The sequence below is a fragment of the Tasmannia lanceolata genome, unplaced genomic scaffold, assembly GCF_043159265.1.
Source record: "Tasmannia lanceolata isolate RefF3 unplaced genomic scaffold, GAP_Taslan_0.1 ptg000012l, whole genome shotgun sequence".
Classification (NCBI taxonomy): domain Eukaryota; kingdom Viridiplantae; phylum Streptophyta; class Magnoliopsida; order Canellales; family Winteraceae; genus Tasmannia; species Tasmannia lanceolata.
This window is the reverse complement of record NW_027518689.1, coordinates 53401039-53425415: the sequence shown is the minus strand read 5'-3', so window position 1 is coordinate 53425415 and position 24377 is coordinate 53401039. Positions and strand designations below refer to the sequence as shown.

Genomic DNA, 24377 nt, shown 5'->3' with positions numbered 1-24377 from the left:
GGTGGGACCCGCTTGTGAATAGTACTCGGTGGGTCCTACTGTGAATAGTAATTTTGAACAGTTTATCTCAATAGTGAACTTGCATAGTATTTCTGCATAGTAATCTTACGTAGTATTTCTGCATAGTAATCTTGCATAGTGATTATTGTGAATAGTAATTATGAATAGTGACTATTGATAATTTTTAATATGTGTAAGTATCTACTTATTTTTAGTTGACATCTGAGACGGTGGTTTAGTGGTAGGAAGTCGTTCAATCCTCGCTCAGCATTGGGTTCGAATCGCGTACGCGCCATTATGCCAGATGTCCTCATGCCCGATTAACTCGGGGAAAAATGAGTAATGGCCGATGATTACCCACCTATGAGGCCATTTTTATTTATTTGTATATATATATATATATATATATATATATATATATATATTTTACCGGTTATTACACCCACCTCACCCCATGTTGGACGTCCAACTAAGTGGGCTACCCATATAGGCTCCCAACCATGTGGGCCAACCCACATGGGCCTCCTACATGGGCTTTTGTCCAATGGGTCTTTTTAAAGTGTTTTTTGGATTTTTTAAATAAAATTTCATTAAATTCAAACTTTTTTATGAATGAACCCAACCCAAACACATGGTCGAGCCATCCTTTATAGGAAAAGCAATTTTTCGGACCAAAATGCCCCTATTTGACCCATACACCTAAAAGCGACTAAAATGACCTCAAATTAGATTGCCCTCAAAGGAAAAAGTTAAAAATGGAAAGTCTTCATAGTCAAACTTAAAAAATAACAAGTTTTTAAGTTTGTTTCTTTTGGCGGACGATATCAAACAAGACCATTTAGCATTCCCTGAAAATGCCCTCGACACACGAAATTTTCAAATCAAGTGAAACCCCTGAGAAATTCTAAATTTAGCATGTTTTCCAAAATTCATTTAATTACTCAAGATTTCTCAGACACAACTCGGGGATCAAATTGGACATACTGAAAATGACCAAATTACCCCTGTAGTGCAAAAATTGATGAAAAATATGGAAAATCCTGAGAAATTCCCAAAATAGCAGGTTTTGCTACTTGATCGGAAACTTAAATCTTCATCTTCCGGAGGCCAATGGAACCCCCTAGAGACTTTTAGGATTGCGAATCAACTTCAAAACTCCTTAAAAATGCAAGAATACCTAATCTAATGCGGAAGACCGACTCAAGACTCGATGAAACTTCCGAATCTCTTGCTTTTCAAAGCGTAGCAAAATGGGAGTGTCTACACCTAGTGAGCACCTGAGTGGCAATCTGATGCTGCAGTTGGCTATGGCTTGGGCTGGGGTAGAATAAGATTTGCCTGGAAAAAAAGATTTGTAGTTAGAAAGAGAGGAAAAGATAATTGTAGAGATGAGAGGGAGAGGGCGGGGAGAAAGAGCAGGAGTCATACTATGATAGAAGATGCTGTTGAAAAGAGATACTAAGAGAGCCTTAGAATTAGGGGTGCAACTCGGGTCGGGTTGGATCGGGTTGAGGCCAACCCTAACCTAACCCGATATAGCATTCCCTAGACCCTAACCCAACCCAACCTGAGCCTCAGTTTGAGGATGGTCAACCCTAACCCAACCAGCCTCTAAATCTCTCAACCACAACCCAACCAATCTAACCTGAAATTGGGTGGGGTTGATTTTGGTTCATATAAGCCCAATGGTTTCCACCTTGGCATTCCCATCTTATTTTGATGATTCCAATACACAAGTGATTTATGATCACTAATGTGTTTGATTGTCTAAGTTGTAGATCACATTGGTGCTAAGACAACATTGCTTGGATTGAGGCCAAGAAGATCTCATTGGACCACATCATGAAGGCCAAAGACATCGAAGTCAAAGACAAATGAAGACTTGAAGAATCCATTGAAGATCAAAGTCATATTTAGATTATAAAAGATCTAATCTTAGTTTTAGATTTTACAGGCATAATTAAGTAAATAAACACATACCCTAAATATATAAGAGATTGTCCTTGTGGTGTTCCAACACCTTGGAACCCTCATAGCAATCCCATCTTGGTGTTAAGTTGGAAGCCTAAAAACAAGAAATGAAAATCTGCATGAAATAGGCTTCTCGGAACTCCGAGAGAAATTCTCGGAACTCCGAGAATTCTCGGAACTCTGAGAAATGGTCAAGTAGACTTTTTTCCAACTTTTGTTTGTATTCCCGGAACTCCGAGAACTACAACGGTCGGATTTTTAGCCGTTGCGATTTTTTCAGGAATTACAACAATGCCATTGAACGGTCATATTTTGGTTTTCCTATATATATGGGCATTCTAAACTTCAAGACCATGAATCCTAACACCATTAAACTCCATTTGAACATCCAAAGAGTGAATCAAAACTTGATTATGCCTCTCATCCTCTAAAGCTTAGGATTTGGATCATAGGCTAAATTTGTACATCTTCTACATTTTGTAAACCCTTGTGAGGGATTTTTTGTTCTTTCTTTCTTACTCAAAGAACTTGTATTGGGCGAGTGTTCGGAGAAGCGTAGCCCACTCTCCGTGGTGAAGATTGCCATCAAGGTTAAAGGTAATCGGAATTTGTAATCGGCACCGATCTTCGTCGAAGTTAAGAAGATCACATAGTGAAGCCATCAACGCGTTTGGTTGGTGGAGTGGAGTAGGCCTCGCGTTTGGAGGACCGAACCACTTTAAATCTCGGGTGCAATCTCTCTTACTCTTGCTCTTTATTTGCATTTGCACTTTTGATTTAACTTGTGTCCTTGAATTTTATTGTTGATCTCTTAATTTCCAAAATTGGGTTTGAGTTTTCAAAAGAGTTAAAACTTGTTAGCAACCTAATTTCTCACTCCTCATAAGTTGCTGTACTCGGGACCACCCTTGGAATTTCACTTGGTATCAGAGCAAAGGCTCTTAAAATATTTTCTTTCTATAAATCTTTGGAAAAATTTTCTTTAAAAATTTCAACAAGGGAAAGATCATAAGATCTTTGGCAACTTTCTAATTATGAAATGGCGGATAGAAATAGAACCGGACTTCCGGAGGGCCATTCCACAACTAGACATCCCTTCTTTAATGGGTCCAACTATGGACATTGGAAGACAAGGATGCGCATCTATCTTCTTTCGATAGATGTGGAACTTTGGCACATTGTTGAGAATGGATACATGTTGCCTTCCAAACCATTTGAAGAATGGAATGTCGTAGAAAAAAGGCATGCAAATTTAAATTACAAAGCCATAAATTCCTTGTTTTGCGCCCTATCTACGGAGGAGTTTAATCGAGTTGCTCTTTTTAATTCCGCCAAGGTTATTTGGGATACACTTGCCATTACCCATGAGGGAACATCTCAAGTTAAGGATTCCAAAATAAACTTGTTAAAGAGCAAATATGAAATGTTTAGAATGGATCAAAACAAAAACATTTTCGAAATGTATACCCGTTTTTCTTAAATTTCTAATGAACTAGCAAATCTTGGTAAATCTTCTCCTACTGATGAGCTTGTGAGTAAGTTGCTTAGGTCTCTTCCTCCATATTGGGATCCAAATGTAACCGCCATACAAGAATCAAAGAATCTCAAGACGCTAACCATGGAGAAGCTTGTAGGATCTCTCATCACCCATGAGATGCTCCTCACTAGCCGACAAGAGGAGAAGAAGCCGAAAGAGAAAGAAAAAGAGAGTCGATCTCTAGCTCTAAAAGCCTCCAAAGCGAACTCATCATCCTCTAGCGAGGCAGATAGCGATGAAGACGAAGCTTTAAGGAAATTTAAAAGCTTATGGAGAAAGAAACATAAAAAGGATAAAATGAAGAAGAAATAAGAAAGTGAAGTAGAAGGAGGAATAAGGTGCTATAATTGCAAGAAGACCGGACACAAAAGACCGGATTGCCCACTTCTCAAGTCATCTTCCTCAAAATACAAGGGAAAGAAGGAATGGAAGAGGCACAAGGCTCTTGCCGCCGGTTGGGATGCTTTGAGCACCTCGGGCAAAAGCTCAAGCGAAGGGGAAGAAAATAAAAAGTATGATCTTTGCTTCATGGCACTCACCCATGAAGATGAGGTAAATTCAAACCCCTCTTGTAATTCATCAAGTAGTGATAGTGAAAAAATATCTTATGATGAATTGTGCAATACCTTGCATTGTCAAATTGCAAAAACTAAAGTTCTTAAAAAATCTATTTCAAAATTAGAAAATGAACTTGACTTTTTGAAAAATGAATCATCCTCTTCCATATCAAAATCTCAAGCACAAATTGAAATTTTTAAACTTGAGATTAAAACCCTTACGGGTTGTTTGGATGAGAAAACTTGCCAAATTCAAAATGTGGCAAGCTCTTCCAAATCTTATGAAGATAATACAAATGATTTTCTAAATCAAATAACACATCTTCATAATGAAAATGAAAGATTAAGATTATGTCTCCATGGTTTCCTAAACGGTGACAAAATTATTGACATAATCTTGAGGAAAGCTAGTCATAGACCTGATCATGCCTTTTATGATAGGACTAGCTTATCTAACCCTCATGTTAGATGCCATTATTGTGGAATAAATGGTCATTACCAATTCCAATGTGCATCTAAGATTAGGGATAGAGGTGGATCCAAGAAAGCTTGGATTCCCAAAGCCCCCATATGATTTTCATCATATGTGCTTAGATTAGGGGCTAATGTTTAAAATTGAATATCTTTTTCAAAGTTAATTAAATATCCCCTCATATGTTGAATGAAAATTCTAAATAGGGGGAGTTCTAGGTTTGTCTTTTTCCTTGAAAAAGGGGGAGCTTTAAATTGAATATTTCATCCCTTTGTTTCTCTTTTACCCCAATCTTTTTTATTGATGCCAAAGGGGGAGAGAATTCTAGTATAAGGAAAATATGAATGCTTTTATTGGAAAATCTCTTGTGCTTGTCATCATCAAAAAAGGGGAGATTGTAAGCCCAATGGTTTCCACCTTGGCATTCCCATCTTATTTTGATGATTCCAATACACAAGTGATTTATGATCACTAATGTATTTGATTGTCTAAGTTGTAGATCACATTGGTGCTAAGACAACATTGCTTGGATTGAGGCCAAGAAGATCTCATTGGACCACATCATGAAGGCCAAAGACATCGAAGTCCAAGACAAATGAAGACTTGAAGAATCCATTGAAGACCAAAGTCATATTTAGATTGTAAAAGATCCAATCTTAGTTTTAGATTTTAGAGGCATAATTAAGTAAATAAACACACACCCTAAATATATAAGAGATTGTCCTTGTGGTGTTCCAGCACCTTGGAACCCTCATAGCAATCCCATCTTGGTGTTAAGTTGGAAGCCTAAAAACAAGAAATGAAAATCTGCATGAAATAGGCTTCTCGGAACTCCAAGAAATGGTCCAGTAGACTTTTTTCCAACTTCTGTTTGTATTCCCGGAACTCCGAGAAATATTCTCGGAACTCCGAGAACACTACAACGGTCGAATTTTTAGCCGTTGCGATTTTTCCAGGAATTACAACAATGCCATTGAACGGTCATATTTTGGTTTTCCTATATATATGGGCATTCTAAACTTCAAGACCATGAATCCTAACACTATTAAACTCTATTTGAACATCCAAAGAGTGAATCAAAACTTGATTATGCCTCTCATCCTCTAAAGCTTAGGATTTGGATCATAGGCTAAATTTGTACATCTTCTACATTTTGTAAACCCTTGTGAGGGATTTTTTGTTCTTTCTTTCTTACTCAAAGAACTTGTATTGGGCGAGTGTTCGGAGAAGCGTAGCCCACTCTCCGTGGTGAAGATTGCCACCAAGGTTAAAGGTAATCGGAATTTGTAATCGGCACCGATCTTCGTCGAAGTTAAGAAGATCACATAGTGAAGCCATCAACGCGTTTGGTTGGTGGAGTGGAGTAGGCCTCGCGTTTGGAGGACCGAACCACTTTAAATCTCGGGTGCAATCTCTCTTACTCTTGCTCTTTATTTGCATTTGCACTTTTGATTTAACTTGTGTCCTTGAATTTTATTGTTGATCTCTTAATTTCCAAAATTGGGTTTGAGTTTTCAAAAGAGTTAAAACTTGTTAGCAACCTAATTTCTCACTCCTCATAAGTTGCCGTACTCGGGACCACCCTTGGAATTTCAGTTCACCTTTGGCCAAACAAAAAAAATACAATAACCCAAAGAAAATCAAGATAAAAAATAGAGGACGGAGGTCCGGTTCGGGTCGGGTCAGGTTGCCAAGGTCTCAACCCTAACCCAGCCCAAAATTAAGTCAGGTTGGCTTTTCCCAGCCCTAAGCCAACCTGACCCGAGGAAATGCCAACTCAACCCAAGAAAAATTCGAGTTGAACCTGTCAGATTCGGGTTGAACCAGACCCAAGTTGCACCCCTACTTAGAATAAATGGGAAAGGAGATACTGAGAGAGCTTTAGAATTAGGGGTGCAACTCCTAACCCAACCCGAGATAGCATTCCCTCAACCCTAACCCAACCTGAGCGTCGAAATCTCTCAACCACAACCCAACCAATCTAACTTGAAATCAGGTCGGGTTGGTTGTGGTTCACCTTGGGCCAAACAGAAAAAATATAATAACCTAAAGAAAATCAAGATAAAAAATAGAGGACGGAGGTCCGGTTCGGGTCGGGCCGGGTTGCCAAGGCGTCAACCCTAACCCAACCCAAAATTAAATCAGGTTGGCTTTTCCCAACCCTAAGCCAACCCGACCAGAGGAAATGCCAACTCAACCCGAGCAAAATTCGGGTTGAACCCAACCCAAGTTGCACCCCTACTTAGAATAAATGGGAAAGGAGATACTGAGAGAGCCTTAGAATTAGGGATGCAACTTCTAACCAAACCTGAGATAGCATTCCCTCAACCCTAACCCAACCAAACTAACCCGAAATTGGGTCGGGTTGGTTCCGGTTCACCTTGGGCCCAAAGAAAATCAAGATAAAAATAGAGGAGGAGGTCCGGTTTGGGTCGGGTCGGGTTACCAAGGCCTCAACCCTAACCCAACCCAAAATTAAATCAGGTTGGCTTTTGTCAACCCCAAGCCAACCCAACCTGAGGAAATGTCAACTCAACCCAAGCAAAAATCAGGTTGAAACCCTCAGGTTCAGGTTGAGCCCGAACCAAGTTGCACCCATACTTAGAATAAATGGGAAAGTCTTTATGGGAGTTTACTGTTAAATGGGGAGATTAGAGCATCCCAAAATCTTGACATTCATAGGCCCACCCTTAGTGGCTAGAATTGTTCATCAAGTGGGCCCCTCAAATGTGCATGGTGTGAATAAATGGGAAAGTCTTAATGGGAATTTACTATTTAATGAGGAGATAAGAGCTTCCCAAAATCTTGACATTCATAGAGCCCACTCTTAATTACGTTCGAGATATTGTGATAAGGATGGACTTTTTTAATCAGAAAGATAGGGAGATAATTTTGCTAGAGGAATAGTTGGCGTAAAAAGGAGTGAAATTGTGTGTGAAGAGAGAGAGAGAGAGAGAGAGAGAGAGAGAGAGATTCAGGATTTCGCAGCGATTTTCCTTTTATTGAAATCGTTTTGCGTTACGTGAAAATCATTTTTAATCGTTTCGCGTTACAGTGAAACCCCCATCCTGCTATATTATAATAGATTATTCCTGGAAAAATGTACATCAATTATATGTAAGGGTAATGCCAATCTATCACCCAATGAGAAATACCTTATTTTTTGTAGGCGACACAATTAGGTCCCATGCATGGCCAATGGGAACAATACACTTCATAGGCCTTGATTTTGGACCCATGGCCAAAATTACGCCAATCTTACAAGGGAAGTGATATATCCACCCCTTTTCATTAATCGAGACACCCAACTGCAGTGTATATAGGACTGCAAAAGGGCTGTTGTACTTCACATGGGAAGGATTCAACGGATTTGATTGCCAAGTAGTGGGTGTCCCAAGTAATGAAAAGGGGCCAATATATCACTTCCCTCTTACACGCACTTTTTGTCCTTGAAAATGTAAGGCTAAATATATTACATGGCCTATCTTACAATTAGCGGAAAAAAAACACATTATTTGATGTTAGAACTGGATGATTAGAATGATTTTCCCCATAAAAGATCCAATACAAGGAAAATTCAAATGGACGCTTATTATCAATAGAAGATAGGAGTATTGGACCTCCTTTGCCCTACCGGGCTTGATTACGAGTAGGGACAGTTTCAGAAAAATCCCAGTAAGTGAATTTTAAAAAGTACAAACCCTTCCTATCTCAGACAGTGCTTTTCAATGGCAAACCCTAGTAGGAGAAATTCAAACCCCTCATCTGAAAACCAACAGTCTCAATCGTTTTCTTCTCTCATCTTCTTCTTGAAGAGGCCCCAAGCATTCCCATTACTCCTCTTCATCTTCATTTTGCTCACATGGGTTACTCTCAGGTTTCAGCATTCCACCCAATTCTTTTCGCAATTCCAGCAATCCCAACAAGGGCAGCAATGGAGTAAGGAGTCTGATGCCAATGCTAATTTGGTGAGGTTCAGCTCTGAATTGCCTTCTCAGATCTTCAGAGACAAGAGAGGGTGGTTACTGAATCCAGTTATCGTTGCCCATGAAGCAGGGATATCTGGTCAGTTGGTTTCTTTCCTTTTCTTTCTAATATTTTCTAATTGTTTTAGATGTGTGTTTTGGGTCTTTTTCTGCGAGTTCTTGTTAGTATGTTGATTAATTGTGAAATATGCCACGAAATTAGGGTTCATTGTGTTGCCCGTTATTTTTTTTTCTTGACAAATTTGTTGCTTGATGTGGGTGAGAATATAATGGGTTCTCTTGATATTGTTCTTGTTAGTTCTTTTTTTTTCCTATTTCTTTAAATTTTGTGAATGAGTCTATTTATTTGCTTGCTGTCGGATTTGCTTCTTTCTAAAGGGTTCATGTGGGTGTTTTTGATTAATTGGGAAATTTGGGTTTGGAACTAATGGGTTTTAATGACATTGTTCTTTTGTGAATTTTCAGTTATTTTTTTTTTCGTTGATTGAATTAGTTTTGCATCTTCTTTTGAGAGGTTGCCTATTGTTTTGGCTGATTAATTGGGAAATTTTGGTGGAAAACTAATGGGTTTTTCTTGATATTGTTCTGTTCTTGCTAATTTGTTTTTGTTTATTTAAATGGTCTCTCTGTTTTTCTTTAGCTTTTCAGAGTAGATTTCTATTTCTTTATTGTGTAGCCTTAGTTTTTTGCTCATTACAGGGAATTATGGTGGTAGTATTGTGTTTTACTAATGTTCCTCTTCATTTCTTTTTATTTTTGTAACAAATTGTCTGTAGATGTTTTTCAAATATTTGATGTGGCTCTCTTCTTGATTTGTGCAAAGTATATTTTTCTCAATACTGTTAGGTCTCCATTTCCTTAGTATTCTTCAATCAGTTTTTTCACTTCAAAATGCATCTTTACATATATTTTTTATGAGTTTGGGGTAACAAGAGTGTTTCTTGACATTTTCTATGTAATTCTTTTCTGTTGTCTCTCAATTTCTTGATGTAGGCTTATTTATTTTTAATCCACTATATCCTTTATGGTGATTCCTTCTTCATGAATTTTTTTCTAAAGGATTCATTTAGCCGACCCCAACTAGTTTGGGACAAAGGCTTTGTTGAGTTCAGCTGAGATCCTTTATGGTGATTAACTGATATGTTAAACAGATAAAGAAAGGCCAAATTCGAGATGGCTGGTCTCCTTTGAGTATTAACCCAATAATTTTAGGAATTTCGGTGCCTTATGCTTATTATTCCATGGCCATAAACAGTCAAGACTGACAACTGATGTGGAGAAAATATCTCCTACAATGAAGGAAAATCAACAAACAAAGATAAGTCCAACTAGTCCAACTAAAGACTCGTTCAAACTACAACTACTAAAAGATTCAAATAGGAGATCTTAAGGATCCCACTTATTTAGATACACTGCAGCAAGTCAACCAACTCCCTAGCAAGCCACGTAACCCATGCACACATCAATACCCCCCCGTCAAAGAACCTTGTCCTCAAGGTTGAGGTTAGGATATTCCTTTAACAAAGTCCATTTGTCAATCCAAGAAGCATCGTCCACATCCAGTCCTTCCCAATGAACCAGCAACTCTGTAATGACACGTCTACCACGTTTTTTCGAACGTTCATCCATAATCTGAATAGGCCGAGGTAGCGCAAGCCCATCCTCATTGTGCTCTGGTAAATCCTCAGTGTACTCTGGTAAATTTACAAGGGCAACATCCCCTTCTCCCAGCTTTGGCTTTAACAATGAAACATGAAAGACCAGATGAATTCTTGATCTCGTGGGCAACCGCAGTTTATATGCTACCTTCCCAATCCGAGCAATAATTTCATAAGGGCCAAAATAGCACGGTGATAACTTAGTAACTCGCCGAAACTGGACTGAGCTCTTCCGACAGGGCTGCAACCGAAGGTACACAAGATCTCCAACTTCAAATTCTCGATCAGTACGCTTCAAATCAGCCAACATTTTCATCCGATTTTGCGCCATAGCTAAATTTTCTTTGAGCAGCTTCAAAACGTCATCCCGAGTGGACAATTGGTGATCCACTTCTTCCATATCACTAGCCCCTGACACATAAGACAACATCCGTGGTGGTTCGACCCCATAAAGTACTCGAAATGGAGAGAATCCTGTGGAAGTATTAGTATTCGTGTTGTGCCAAAATTCTGCAAGAGATAACCACATGGCCCAGTGTGAGGGCTGCAACCCGGCAAAACAACGCAAATAATTTTCCAAACAGCGGTTAACCACCTCTGTCTGCCCGTCCGTTTGAGGGTAGTAAGCCGATGCCAATTGAAGGTGAACCCCCTGCAAATTAAAAATCTCTTGCTAAACTTGTTAACAAAAACTTTATCACGATCAGAAATGATAGTCTTGGGGAGACCATGCAACTTAAAGATGTTGTCTGTGAAGAGACGTGCCACCATTGATGCCATAAATGGATGCTTAAGAGGGATGAAATGAGCATACTTGGATAGGTGATCCGCAACCACCATTATTGCATCTTTACCGTCTGATTTTGGAAGACCCTCAATGAAATCCGTGCTGATATCTTCCCACACCTTTGACGGAATTGGGAGAGGCTGGAGAAGTCCCGCCGGTTTCGTGTTTTGGGCCTAAACCCGTTGACAAACATCACATCGCCAGATAAAATTGCGGACAGAGTCACGTTGTCCTGGCCAAAAGAAGTCCCGCCGGATGCGCCAATAGGTTTGGTGGAATCCCGAATGGCCACCAGTCGGACCACTGTGCATGGCTTCAATAACATCGCCACTAGCTTTGGAGCCTGCCGCAAGCACCAAACGCCCGTTGTAAAATAAAATCCCATCCTTTAAGGAATATTTGGAACAATCCACTTTTCCTTTATGAAATTGTATCGTAAGCCGCTGTAGTTCAACCTCAGAAGCATATGCTTCCTTAATTGAATCATACCAAGTGGGGACCACGCTTGACAGGCCAAAATATTCTTGTCGTGACAGAGCATCTGCAGCAAGATTGGAGTTACCCATTTTGAATTCAACCGTAAAATCATAACCGAGGAGTTTGGCGATCCACTTTTGTTGTGACGGCGTGCCCACTCGCTGCTCAAGGAGATACTTCAGGGATCGTTGATCCGTGCGCACAACAAATCGCTGTCCCAAGAGATATGGTCACCACTTTTAAATGGCCATGACAAGAGCCAATAACTCTTTCTCATAAGTGGATAAAAATAAATGTTGACCATGCAAGGCCTGGCTTAAAAAGGATATAGGATGATGATTCTGCATTAATACCGCGCCAATGCCCACCCTACTTGCATCACAGTCGATCACGAATGGTTTGGTGAAGTCTGGTAAGGCCAATACTGGAGGAGAAGACATTGCCTGCTTTAGGAGCTCAAAAGCATGAGTGGACGCCTGAGTCCATACAAAGTTATTCTTTTTTAGCATCAATGTCAAAGGATATGCAATTTTTCCAAAGTCACGAACGAACTTTCGATAATACCCGGCAAGGCCCAAAAGCCCACGTAAAGCCCGTGGAGTCCGCGGAAGAGGCCATGCTTGAATGCAAGCAATTTTGTTGTGATCCACGGATAGACCACCAGAAGAAATCACGTGCCCCAAATAATCTACTTCAGCACAAGCGAACCTGCACTTGGACATTTTGGCATGCAATTGATGTTGCTGTAGCAACTCAAGGGTAGTTCGTAAGTGTAAAATATGATCCTTCAAGTTGTTACTATAAACAAGTATGTCATCAAAGAAGACTAAGATGAATTTCCGTAAATAGGGCCGAAAAATATCATTCATCAAAGCTTGGAAAGTAGATGGAGCATTAGTGAGTCCGAACGGCATAACCCGAAATTCATAGTGTCCTTCATGCGTCCGAAATGCTGTTTTTGGAATATCATCTCTTGCCACCCGAATTTGATGATACCCGGAACGAAGATCTAATTTGGAAAATATAGTTGTGCAGTGTAATTCATCAAACAGATCGTCCACCACCGGCATAGGATACCGGTCTTTGATGGTGAGAGAATTGAGAGCCCGATAATCAACACATAATCTCCATGAACCATCGTTCTTTTTTACCAATAAAATGGGAGAAGAATATGGACTTTGGCTATGCTGAATAATCCCGTCGGTTAACATCTGAGCCACTTGTTTCTCAATTTCAGATTTCTGGACATACGCATACCGATAGGGGTGAACATTTACGGGTGAGGTATCCAGTCAAAGGGATTTTATGGTCAAGTGGTCGAGATGGGGGGGAAGGCCAGTGGGTGGATTGAAAACATCGGAATATTGGTCAAGAAGAGTTTGGACTAGGCTTGGTGGCGTAGTTTTTGGCAACTCTTGTTGGTGATGACATATTTGGAAAAGTAGGCCACGGGGAGAGGCAGAGGGAAAAGGCTGTAATAGAGATAGGTTACCCGGTTGTTCCCCAAATAAGACGCGACGTTTACCTCGCAATTGGAATTCCATGCGCAAGCTTTGGAAGTCCCATAAATTTGGCCCTAAGGTGCGCAACCAGTGGGCGCCCAAAACCGCGTCGCAGCCGGCCAAAGGCAACAAGACAAAATCCACCGTAGTGGCTACGCCCTGGAGGTCAAGTTTAACATCATTGCAACGCCCCATACTATTGAGTGATTCCCCGTTGGCTACCATTACACTGATTGGGATGGAAGAGATCTGTCGGAGCCCTGCTTTGTAAGCTATGCTTGAGTCCAAGAAATTATGCGTACTACCGCTATCGATCAGAATACAAATCGACCGTTTGGCCAATTTGGTGGAAATACGCATTGTTGTCCCTGATTGTGCTCCAGCAATGGCGTGTAGCGAAATTTCAGGTGGGGTGTCCTCCTCAAGCTCCATATCTAGGGAAAAATCTACCGCCTCAGTAGCAGTAAGAACAAGGTCTGTTTTTTACAACGGTGCCCCGGAGCGAACTTCTCGTCACAATTATAACAAAGACCACGATCTCGTCGTTCCTTCATTTCGCAAAGGAAAGCTTGCGAATTGTCGGCACCGGAGTTTTTGGCCGAGGTGCCGGGTTAGGCGTAGTTCGTGGTGTGTTATGGGCCTTGAGGCTTTGCTCCTGCATACGGGCGAGTCCGATGGCCTCGGTGAGAGACGCCGGCCGGTGCAATTTAACTGTGTCACGAATCTCATCTTTGAGCCCGCTGATGAAAGTTCGGGTCAAGAAGTGATCACTTAGCCCATCCACTCGATCCGACAGGGCTTCGAAGTCTTCTTGATAAGCGACAACGATAGTGGACTGCCTTAGCTTGGTAAGAGCACCTTCGGGGTCGTCGTATGCCGTGGGGCCAAATCTCTGTTCTAAGGCTGTGACAAACTTGGGCCAATCTCCAAGAATGAATGCCGGCGTGTTGCAGATATTTGTAGTACTGTAATGCCTTTCCTTTGAGAGAGAAAGAGGCATACAATACCTTTTGGTGGGGTCAGAAATCATAGACTTGTAAGTACTGCTCAGCCTGGAGGATCCATCCCGTAGGGTCCTCAGTTTCGTCATACTTGAGAAGGTCTACTTTTGGAAGCTTGTCACTGGGCCAACTGAAGAAGAGTCTCCAGTTGTAGAAATTGACCACCTTGTTGGGATTTCGTCAATTCCCGCATTTGAGAATTCATTGCCACCATTTCTTGACGCACCTCCAGCATGAATTTCTCGAGATTGGCAGATCGACCCTCCATTTGTTGCAAGGATTCGCGCTGCTGCATCACAATTTCAGTAACCTCACGAAGCTTTAGACTGGGCGGAGGGTTTTCAGCCATGGCCAGAACCTTGGCTTTGATACCAAAAATGATATGTTAAACAGATAAAGAAAGGCCAAATTCGAGATGGCTGGTCTCCTTTGAGTATTAACCCAATAATTTTAGGAATTTCGGTGCCTTATTCTTATTATTCCATGCCCATAAACAGCCAAGACTGACGACTGATGTGGAGAAAATATCTCCCACAATGAAGGAAAATCAACAAACAAAGATAAGTCCAACTAGTCCAACTAAAGACTCGTTCAAACTACAACTACTAAAAGATTCAAATAGGAGATCTTAAGGATCCCACTTATTTAGATACACTGCAGATGACTAGTTCAACATATCCTCAAGTCAACCAACTCCCCTAGCAAGCCACGGACAAAGCTCTTGCATTCCAAAATGAAACACATGCAAATCTGGATCCCAACAACTGATTGCGGCATGAATCAAACCCCAATCAACACAGACGGTGGCAATATTGTGTAAGCTGCATAGGCCCACCTTGCCAAGATTAACTCCTTCCACTTGATGCAACCCATTGATCCATGCCAGTAAACCATTGTTGGAGACTTTAGCCATTCCGCTTGCCATTACTCGTAAAGGCCCCACGTAGGCTCGTATGTAGCGTATTATTATCGAATGGCAAATGATAAACAATATCTTATTAGCTCAAAAGATAAGCTAGATAGCATTGAGTATCAAAATATGGCTGGGCTAAAATCATTTCCCTTTAATAATCTCCAAGACATATCTAGCGAAATGATATTATCACTACCAAATGAATGGTTGTACAGAGACATTAAGTCAGAGACAGATTGAGTTTGTACATTCAATTTGAGTCAGAGACAAAAAATCAGCAATTCAGCACATTCATTCATAAACAATATTTGATAAAAATATATTTGCACAATGCTACAATCAGCTCATTCAATCTGATAATATTCAATTTTGAACTCAAACTAAATTCTCAAATTCTAAAATTAATTGGGCCTAAATGCAATTTTGAATCAGTAAACACTTTTGGAATCAAAATTCACATCTCATGTAGTGTGTGTGTGTCAAGTTACTTCTTAGGATGATCCAAGCATAGTTTTTTTTCAAAAAGGACAGTGGGGCAACTTCTTAGGATGATTCAATTCCAAAGTTCCAAACCATTTGTTGGGCAACTGGATGTACCCCATTGATCATTTTCATAGGATGATCCTACCATTCGAGAGATGATCCATGGCGTACAACACGTTATTGCCCGACAAATGAATGGTTTGGATCATCCTATCAAGTGGGCTCCACTGTACTTTTGAAAAATCATCCTATCAAGGTCAGTTGTGCAATAATTAAAACATGGTAGTGCTAACATCAGTAGCCAAAAGCCACTGCCAAACCCACACAAACCGATTAAAGAGGGGGGGGTATCATTTTCACAGAAATTGTGTGAGAATGGTTTCTCACACAGAAACCATTCTCATACAGAAACCCATCCGCAGAAACCATTCTTTCTTTTTTAGTTTTTAAAAAAAAACAGAAAAAATAAAAAATACCTGCTTCTCCTTCTTCTTTCGTCTTCTTCTCCTTCTTCTTCTTTCCGGCGGAAAGAAGATGTCGTCGGACGGCGAGGAGAAGGGGGAGTGAGAGGGGCGGCGGTGAAAGAGAGGAGAAGATAAAAGAGAAGGGTTTTTAGGGTTTGACTCAAAACCCTCGTTTTATAAGAATTTAAAGGTTTTAAATTGAAATTACAAAAAAGTCCCTACTGGAAATACCACCCTTATTACAAAAAAGATGGCCAGAACTATAATTTAACGTCAAAAAGTTGGGATTCGCGATTCCCATCACTTAAAGAACGGATTTGATGTAATGGGAATCGCAGTTTTAACTTTTGTGATTCCTGATTCAAAATTACGAAAAACTGCGGATTTTATTATCATAAAACGCGTATTTAACATTTAAGAATCGCGATTCTGATGGAAACAGAATCGTGATTCCCAAATTAGGATTCGCGATTCCGATGGAATCGATTCGGGATTCCTCAGAATCGAGGAATCGAATCGAATCACGATTCCGATTCGCGATTCGGGGAATCGCGAATCCCCACCTTCAGGTACGAATCCTGCTTCCTTGAGTTAAACTACACTCGCATTAGGTCAGTGGCCTCCATCGAGATGTAACCCTGAAGATGGCCGTCAGATCATCTTACCCCTAATGAAATCTTGTATGTGCAAGTCCTTGACTACATCTACTGAGTTGAGTCATACGGGGGGTGGACATCTCTTGCCCCCTTGGCCCACTCTTGGTATACTATTTTGGTCAAGCGGTGTTCGGTCCTCCAAATGCATTTGTAAAATTCTTTGAAAACATTTCAATATTTCATAAAACATTCCAATAAACCTTTTATCAAGTCCGCCTTGCCAGGCTATTTAATAGGCTTACAGCTCTGCCAAAATTGTAAATTTCAATCCCTAAATTTTAGGGCGAAGAATCCCTTGTTGAGTATCACTATTGGTCTCGAGGGTTTGTTTTAGAATATAGCTCTATCCGAATCTGACTCTAAACTAGAATCCTTATGAAAGAACTAAGACCCTAGAACGGGCCGACAGACTAATGAGATCCCTCAGGTCTAAGGAAATGTGAAGGGTCCTGTCTGGAAGAACAACTTTATATTCTCTTGTCCACAAGTAGTTCTTTGTTTGATCCGGTTCGGTTGCGTGATCCAATTGTCGCACCCACTCTTTTTGCTTAGGGTCCACTACTCAGATGATTGAGATAAGCCACCTCATGACATCTACATGCAAGCAAGACTGATGGTAGTTGTGTACAGAAAGAGATGTCCAGTCGCTTTCCCAACTAGGAACTATTAAGGCTTGCATAGAACCGAGATGCTATATCTCCTTGTTCCCTTGGATCTGACTCCTTTGAGCATGACATTTCTACTACGATACCTAAGGACGAACTTATGTCATAAAATAAGCACATCACACACATTCATTAATATAATTACCCATTCATGTCATGAAATAAATCTTTATTGATTAATAAAAGTTATTCTACTGGCTTTTTAGAGCATAATCTCTAACAGGATATACATTCTACCATTCTATGCACTCTTTTGAATGATTCTTGAACTAGCCTTCATTTGATCTTCCTTTGAGTGCAAGGCTTGCTTGTGCGATCTTCAATTCGAGCTCTTTGTTTGATATCTTCCATTCTTTGAGGTCTTCACTTGTGGGATGATGTCACCCATGTATTCAAGCTCTTTGACCTTTGAGCTTGTTGATCCTCAACCTTTGGCCTTCAGTGATCTTCCCTTGCTTGTTCAAATGCTTGAGATTGAGCTTGTCCTTGGTTGAACCTCCAAGGCATGATGATTCATGTTTGTTCTAGCTCCTTTGACTTGTTTTTGGTTCATTCTCAAGCATAGCATGAATTAACCTGTGAATACCTGACTATAGCATAACACTCAAGGCAACACATTAGTCCATAAGTGAACTAATCAATTTGTGTTTGTTGATCATCAAAACATGGTGATTGGATGAACCCATGGGAACCCTTGGGCTAACATTCTTCTACAACTAATTTATTAGTCATACTAAGCTGTATTCCATTAAGTTTAGTAAGTTGTGTTTCGTTAACTACTGCTTTGTAAGTTGTATTTCATTAAGTCTAGTAAGTTGTGTTGTTGAAAGTTGTAGTAGTTATTAATGTTTTGGGGCAGTGTCCTATAAATTTTGTTGTATGAGATGGAGTGGAGGGAGATTTGACGTACTCTATCATAGATAGCATATCAATTTGGTTGAGCATAGCTCACTTTTCCTTCTTCTCTTGATTGTGTTGCCGTGTTATATTTTCTTCTTCCTCCCTCTTAACCAATCACATCAATTTTGTTTATTTTCTCTTTAGATTAATTCCAGGATGCAGTTTTCCTCAACTTTGTTTGTTTTTTCTTTTTTGATATTTCATTGCAATAGTAGAGAATTGGCACTGGTTTTAACTTTTAAAGTTTTCAACTTTTCATGAAATGAACCAAGTTTATCTTTTTTAATAATTTTTTGAAGAATGCGGTTTTTGTTTAGGACTTCCGAATTGCTCTCATCCTTTTCCATGAAGAACTCGTTTTTTTTTCTTAAATGAATGGTTGAACCGTGCCACTAGCAAAAGAAAGCAACTTCATTCTATTTTTAGATTTGTAGTTGTTTAGAAGGTTTGACTCTCAAGTACCATTTTCCCAGTAAGTGAAAAAAGGTGATGAGAAACATTTAATTTATTGACAAATTTCTATTATACTGGTCAGCATTTTAGTTATGATTGCCAAAATTTCAATGTTGGTCATAATTAAGGGAGATGTACATTATCATATATTAAAAAGCTCATACTTAAGTCATGCTCATAGTTTTATGTCTGTTTGGATATTGTTTCTGTTGTAAAACATCCAATTATAGTTATGCTTCATAATTGTCATCGCCGTCTTCTTCATCATCATTTGTAGATTATTTATTTTGTGATATCTAGATTCACCTACACAGGATTTTTTTTCCCTACAGGGGGAGTGCAATTGTGTATTTCTGTCCATGTGGGTGAGATCCGACCTGGTGGTGTTCGGGGAAATCATAGACATCATACCTGCAATGAGACATTTATCATTTGGGGTGCCAAAACAAAGTTTAGGGTATGCCAACTTATAAGCAACTCATGAATTGCATTTGTTTTTTCTACAATAAGTGCATAATCTCATTACATGAGCTATCTGCAGTTGGAAAGCAGTCTTATGGTGGAAAAAGGTTACACGGAAGTTGTAATTGGTGCTGAAGAGATTGCTGTTGCTTCTAGTCCGAGTGGTACAGCACACGCCCTGGTTAATGTTGATAATACACAAAAAACCTTTTTCCTAGGGTGTCAAGACAGTATAATTTCCCCTAACCGCTCAAATACTGATTTTAAAGTTTGGAAAGATCTTTGATGCTATCTTGCATTTTATCCTATGTTCTCTGCTATCCAAAGCTACTGAATTTTCTATCTGACCATATCTTCTATACACTTTTTCTGTATATATTTCCTGTTGTTTAAGCCATTTGAGCATTATAAGTGTATGGGTCGTGTTACTTGTTTCTACACCAACATGAATTTGGCAGGGATAATACTTCATCCATTATCTATGTGCATAACCACAAGCACTTGTGCTTTTCTTACATCTATAATAGTATCTTACCTGTCTACACTTTTCGGGCATTTTAGTTGTGTTTTGTTGGCCAGAAATTGAGAAGAGTGGAGAAGCATGAATCTTCATACACGCTTGACATGTTTTTCGTAGGCACATGTTTGATCATTAGAGACAAACACTTTCTTTGTATGGACAATGAGTGGGAGTGTAAGACTGCATGTAACAGATGAACAGTTTCTGTCAATTTTAGCCCTTGATGTGTATCCAATCTGGCTTCAGTAGCTGAAATTTTAACATGAATTCCAAAATATAATAGGACCTTAGAAACTTGAGAACTATCCTGACAACTCGTTCGACTGGAACTGTTTGGTTTGGTTCATCTATCCTATGATTTAGGTTGGTTCATCTCTCATTCCGCTGGAACTGTTTGCGTTGATTCTTGTTATTGGTGAAACTCAACTGACATATTTTTGGCCAAGTTAGGAGGTGAAAACCTTAACTGTCAGACAACTACAATGACTGTCATTTTAACATGAACTCCGGCATTTAACAGACGCCATTCGAAACTAGTTAGATAATGTTGCCCTGACCAAGCTATATAATCCAAAGTCACTTTTGCCTCTTTTGCCAACCAACGAACAGAAAAACCTGTCATCTTAGAGCATGTTTCTGATAATAAAGGGATATGGCGACAAAGATCAATAATCAAAACCACACGGATAGAAACATCTATGAAAAAGTCATTTTTAATTGAAAATTAGATCACTAGATAAGGCTATCAAGGTTCCATGGCCAAGCTTTGGACGGATGTTTCGAAAGTTCCCTTTTACAATTGCCGAGTTCTTGGCCGCATCCGCATGTTACCCGACCAAGTCAATCAAAACTCCTTCTGACTCACTCGAGCTATTTCATCGTCAACCGAATACTCAACCACACCGATTCTAGCAACTAGGAATTTTGCTTTGGCCGCATTTTGTCTCTCATCCTCATTTTGTGACATTGCTTTGGACTATAGCCATCTCTATGATAAGAAACAGTTTTATTGTTCCCTTCAATAGTGGAGGCCTTATCAGCTTTGGAAATCATTATTAACAACTTCTTTCTTTTAGTGTTGGTACTACCTTAATTTTATTGTTTTCTCCTTCATCTATGACCTGATTTTTGTAGGAGTTTAAATCAGGTAAATTTTCATCTGCATGTGATTAGCTTTGTACTGCCCGACGAAATTAGTATTACTGATTGAATAGCAGATTAATCTTTCAATGCATTAGTTAATTATATATTAAGCTATCTAATTATTCTATCTTATTAGCATGCATCATCACAAGAATATAATAGGAACAACTACTAGATTAACCCGGACTGGGTTGGCACGTCAGCTAGCGTCATGGGTTTGCTCCCCATAGACATGAGTTCGAGTCCCCTTGGAGTTACATGAGTTCAAGTCCCCTTGGAGTTACCCGAATCAAGTGGTTTGTAGGTGATTGTGTGCACCCATATGATTAGTCCTGCCCTAAAAATGGGATGGGGATACCCTATATCATCATCATCAAAAAAAAAAAAAAAACTAAGCAAGCATAATTAAGAGTATCAATATGCATAAATTAATGTGTTTTCAATATATTTATGGGGCTACCCAATGTCTAAAAAGTTTTTTACTGTTTTCACACATAAATTTATTTTATTGTGAAAGAGCAAGTCTATCTACCTCGCCTTGCTATTCCCGTGTCCAACCGTCCCATTAACATGTTCAGTTAGAGTACACAAACATATGGCATGAGTGACGGTTTTGAAATACTATTTAGTTTCTTACCTATTATAGATATTTCGTGTTAGGCTTTTTTTTTTTTTTTTTCTTCCTTCTGATGACATAGGGTATGCCCACCCCATTTCAGGACGGGACTAATCCCTATGGATGCAGGCAATATCTTTTGTTAGGCTCTGAACCTAGAAGGTTGTTTAAGCTTCACGTAGTTTCTAACTGACACGCATTGTTGGCCCTGTTAGACTCAATCACGAGCCTGACCCAGAACTGTATAGCCCGAAATTTGGATCCCACTTATCTGTTGATCAGCGGTTCTGATCATCCATCATACATGCCACGTGTATTATCTGTGTCCTTTTATATATTTGTTCTATTTCCTTGCTTCAAGCAATCCAGTACTACAGACTTGGAAGCTAAACCCAACAGAGCAAAACCGAAACTAATGTTTTCGCAAGCACGCAGCCTACTTCATAAGATATCTCTACAGCCATTTACCTTAATACCCTCGAGCTATTACAAGCAAAACTATCCCAATTTTTTATGTGACAAATATGCCCTTTTGAGAATTTTTTTTTCCATAATAATGCTACTTATTATTATTTGTCGCAGATTGCATTATGGTCTAGAACAATAGAACATCAACGAGGATTTGACCCTGATATTAATATTTCCATACACTTATCCAAAAAAGATGCCTAGTACATTAACTTTAAAGACAACAAAATGTCATCCCAAATTAGGGGCAACATTGTAAAATTAATAAACCTAAGAAATGGAAATTTGATTAAGCACTAACTAAAGAAGGGCACTCAAGTAATTTCCCAAAGGGGAGAGAATCTATATAAACTTTAAAATTTTTATATGAACGTAGTTTGTAGAAGGGAGAAGGAAAGAGAGATGAATACGGGAATGAAGAGAATGGCTACCCTCGTAGGATGTAACTACCAAAACACCGAACACGAGTTGTATGGATGCATAAACGATGTGCTCGCCATGCGAGAAGTTCTGGTGCACCGTTTCGGCTTTGATCCGAGCTACATTGAACTCTTGACTGATGCACCCGACTCGCTGATCATGCCAACCGGTGCGAACATTCGAACCACACTGAGTCGGATGGTAGACCGGGCTGAGCCGGGTGATGTTTTGTTCTTTCACTATAGTGGTCACGGGACCCGGATTCCAGCACCGAGGACGAACCATGGGCACAAGGAAGAAGAAGCAATTGTTCCTTGCGATTTCAATCTCATCACAGGTATAACTAATGATAAAGGATTATGTGCCCAGTCGGTGTTTAGCTAGTCATTCATCCTATCGTTCAATCCAGAAGGATCAAGAATGGACGGTGGATAATTGACTACAAAAGGGGTACCTGGTCATTGAAACTCCACCTAATTGTGTACCTTACAGTTGGCCCTCCTACATAACACCATCATGATCTTGATCATTCATCTGTAGGCCCCACTATGAAGACGTGATGATCTTCACATTCTAGATAATCCTAATGATTAATTAGCCCTAGAAAGTAGGAGGGGCTTCACTTATTTATAGTAGAGATTAGATATTAAACAATTTGACAAGAATATTCTTATGAAAAAATTATTTATTTTAATATAAAAAACAGAAGCTACTTATTGCTGGGAAAATTCTCATTTTTTTTTCATGGAAAATGAATTATCTAACGGTTAACTCATTTTCCATCAAATTTTCCCAAACATTGAAAAATTTCCCCGATTTCTAAGAAACTGCGAACCCAGTGGACCAAGGAATTTTAAATTCCATGCAATTTTCCTTTTCCTTAATTTCCATTTTACCAGATCCTAATAGCCACTAAAGGGCTGTCTATGATCCTAATAATTTTCATTTTCCAGATCCTAATAGCAAAGAAAAACCCATAAGATTCAAGGTATTTTTTAACTTTCTAATTAACTCATAATCTCAAGGACTCTATTTAAGACGGATATTGATATTGGCACTACCATGTTTTGATAAACACACTAGATCAACTTAGTCTTTTATTATTTAAATAGCCGTCAAAGTATAAAAAATACTTTGTAAATTAGCGATTTGCATGAAAAGTCCTGTACTTCCTATTCTTGTAGAGAAGACGGAAAACAGTAGGTGGACTATGTAAGGTTGTGACTGTTAAATGTTTAACAGGATCCATGATCTTCTTCCAGACGTTGACTTCCGACATCTGGTCAACCATTTGCCTGAGGGAGCAAGCTTCACCATCCTCTCCGACTCATGCCACAGCGGCGGCCTAATCGACAAGGAGAAAGAACAAATCGGCCCCACTAGCACCAATCGCGTTGGCTCCTTTCATCGCCCGAAAACCATTCTATTCGATTCAATTCTACATCACCTATCATCCCTATCCAGAATCGACTCTCCGAACATCGGTATTCACTTATCAGAGCTCTTCGGGAGTGACGCGAGCGCCAAATTCCATCAGAATGACAACCACCCAGGGAGAGTACAGTTGGCCAGTCCCGACGAGGGCATCCTACTAAGTGGATGTCAAGCAAACGAGACGTCTGCAGACATGAATCCAGAGGGCAAAGGGGGAAAGGCGTTTGGGGCGTTTAGTAATGCAGTTCAAATGGTGTTGAAGGGGCATGAGATTGCACCTAGCAATAGGGAATTGGTCACACGTACAAGGGAGGTGTTGCACACACACGGGTTTGTGCAGCACCCCTGCCTCTACTGCAGTAACAAGAATGCTGATGCGCCTTTTCTCTTGCAATCCATGTAGCAGAGCATGCAGATGATGGCTTACATGTGTGATTATTCTTGTTTGGCTTGTGTCTATTGTAATGAATGAATAAGCAAGCAAAAGCTAATACAATATGAAGTTTAAAAGATCAATCTCAATCTACAAACGTGCATCCCATCCTAACAAAAACAATTTTAACTTCTTTTTTTTCGTAGGTAAGCTGGGTTCAGGCAGACCCCGATTAGAATTTATTAAAGAAAAAGAGAGATATTACAATCGGACATAAGAAACTCTCGAAGAGTCTGAGCTACAATAGAAATGGGATCAGAGGGGAGATCAGCATCTTTTTGTTTCTACTAAATCTAATTTAACTTTTTGTAATATCTTGAGCTACAATTTAACTTTTTGTTTCTACAAAATCTAATATAGCATATTATGTGAAGGCTGCTTTGAGAGATGCAAGTCTTA

At 39.6% G+C, this 24377-nt stretch overlaps 2 protein-coding genes across 2 annotated transcripts; both read left to right on the top strand.

Annotated features, from left to right (window-relative positions):
- The first annotated feature begins 7989 nt into the window (after positions 1–7989).
- Positions 7990–19452, top strand: LOC143887456 (uncharacterized). Its single transcript, XM_077391539.1, has 3 exons — positions 7990–8602; positions 18815–18939; positions 19024–19452. The coding sequence occupies exons 1-3, from the start codon at positions 8266–8268 to the stop codon at positions 19228–19230; spliced, it is 669 nt and encodes a 222-aa protein (XP_077247654.1). The 5' UTR covers positions 7990–8265; the 3' UTR covers positions 19231–19452.
- Positions 19453–22042: 2590 nt separating this feature from the next.
- Positions 22043–24061, top strand: LOC143887455 (metacaspase-9-like). The gene is made up of 2 exons (XM_077391538.1): positions 22043–22448; positions 23374–24061. Exons 1-2 carry the CDS (start codon positions 22058–22060, stop codon positions 23946–23948), a joined length of 966 nt encoding a protein of 321 aa, XP_077247653.1. The 5' UTR covers positions 22043–22057; the 3' UTR covers positions 23949–24061.
- The last annotated feature ends 316 nt before the right edge of the window (positions 24062–24377 follow it).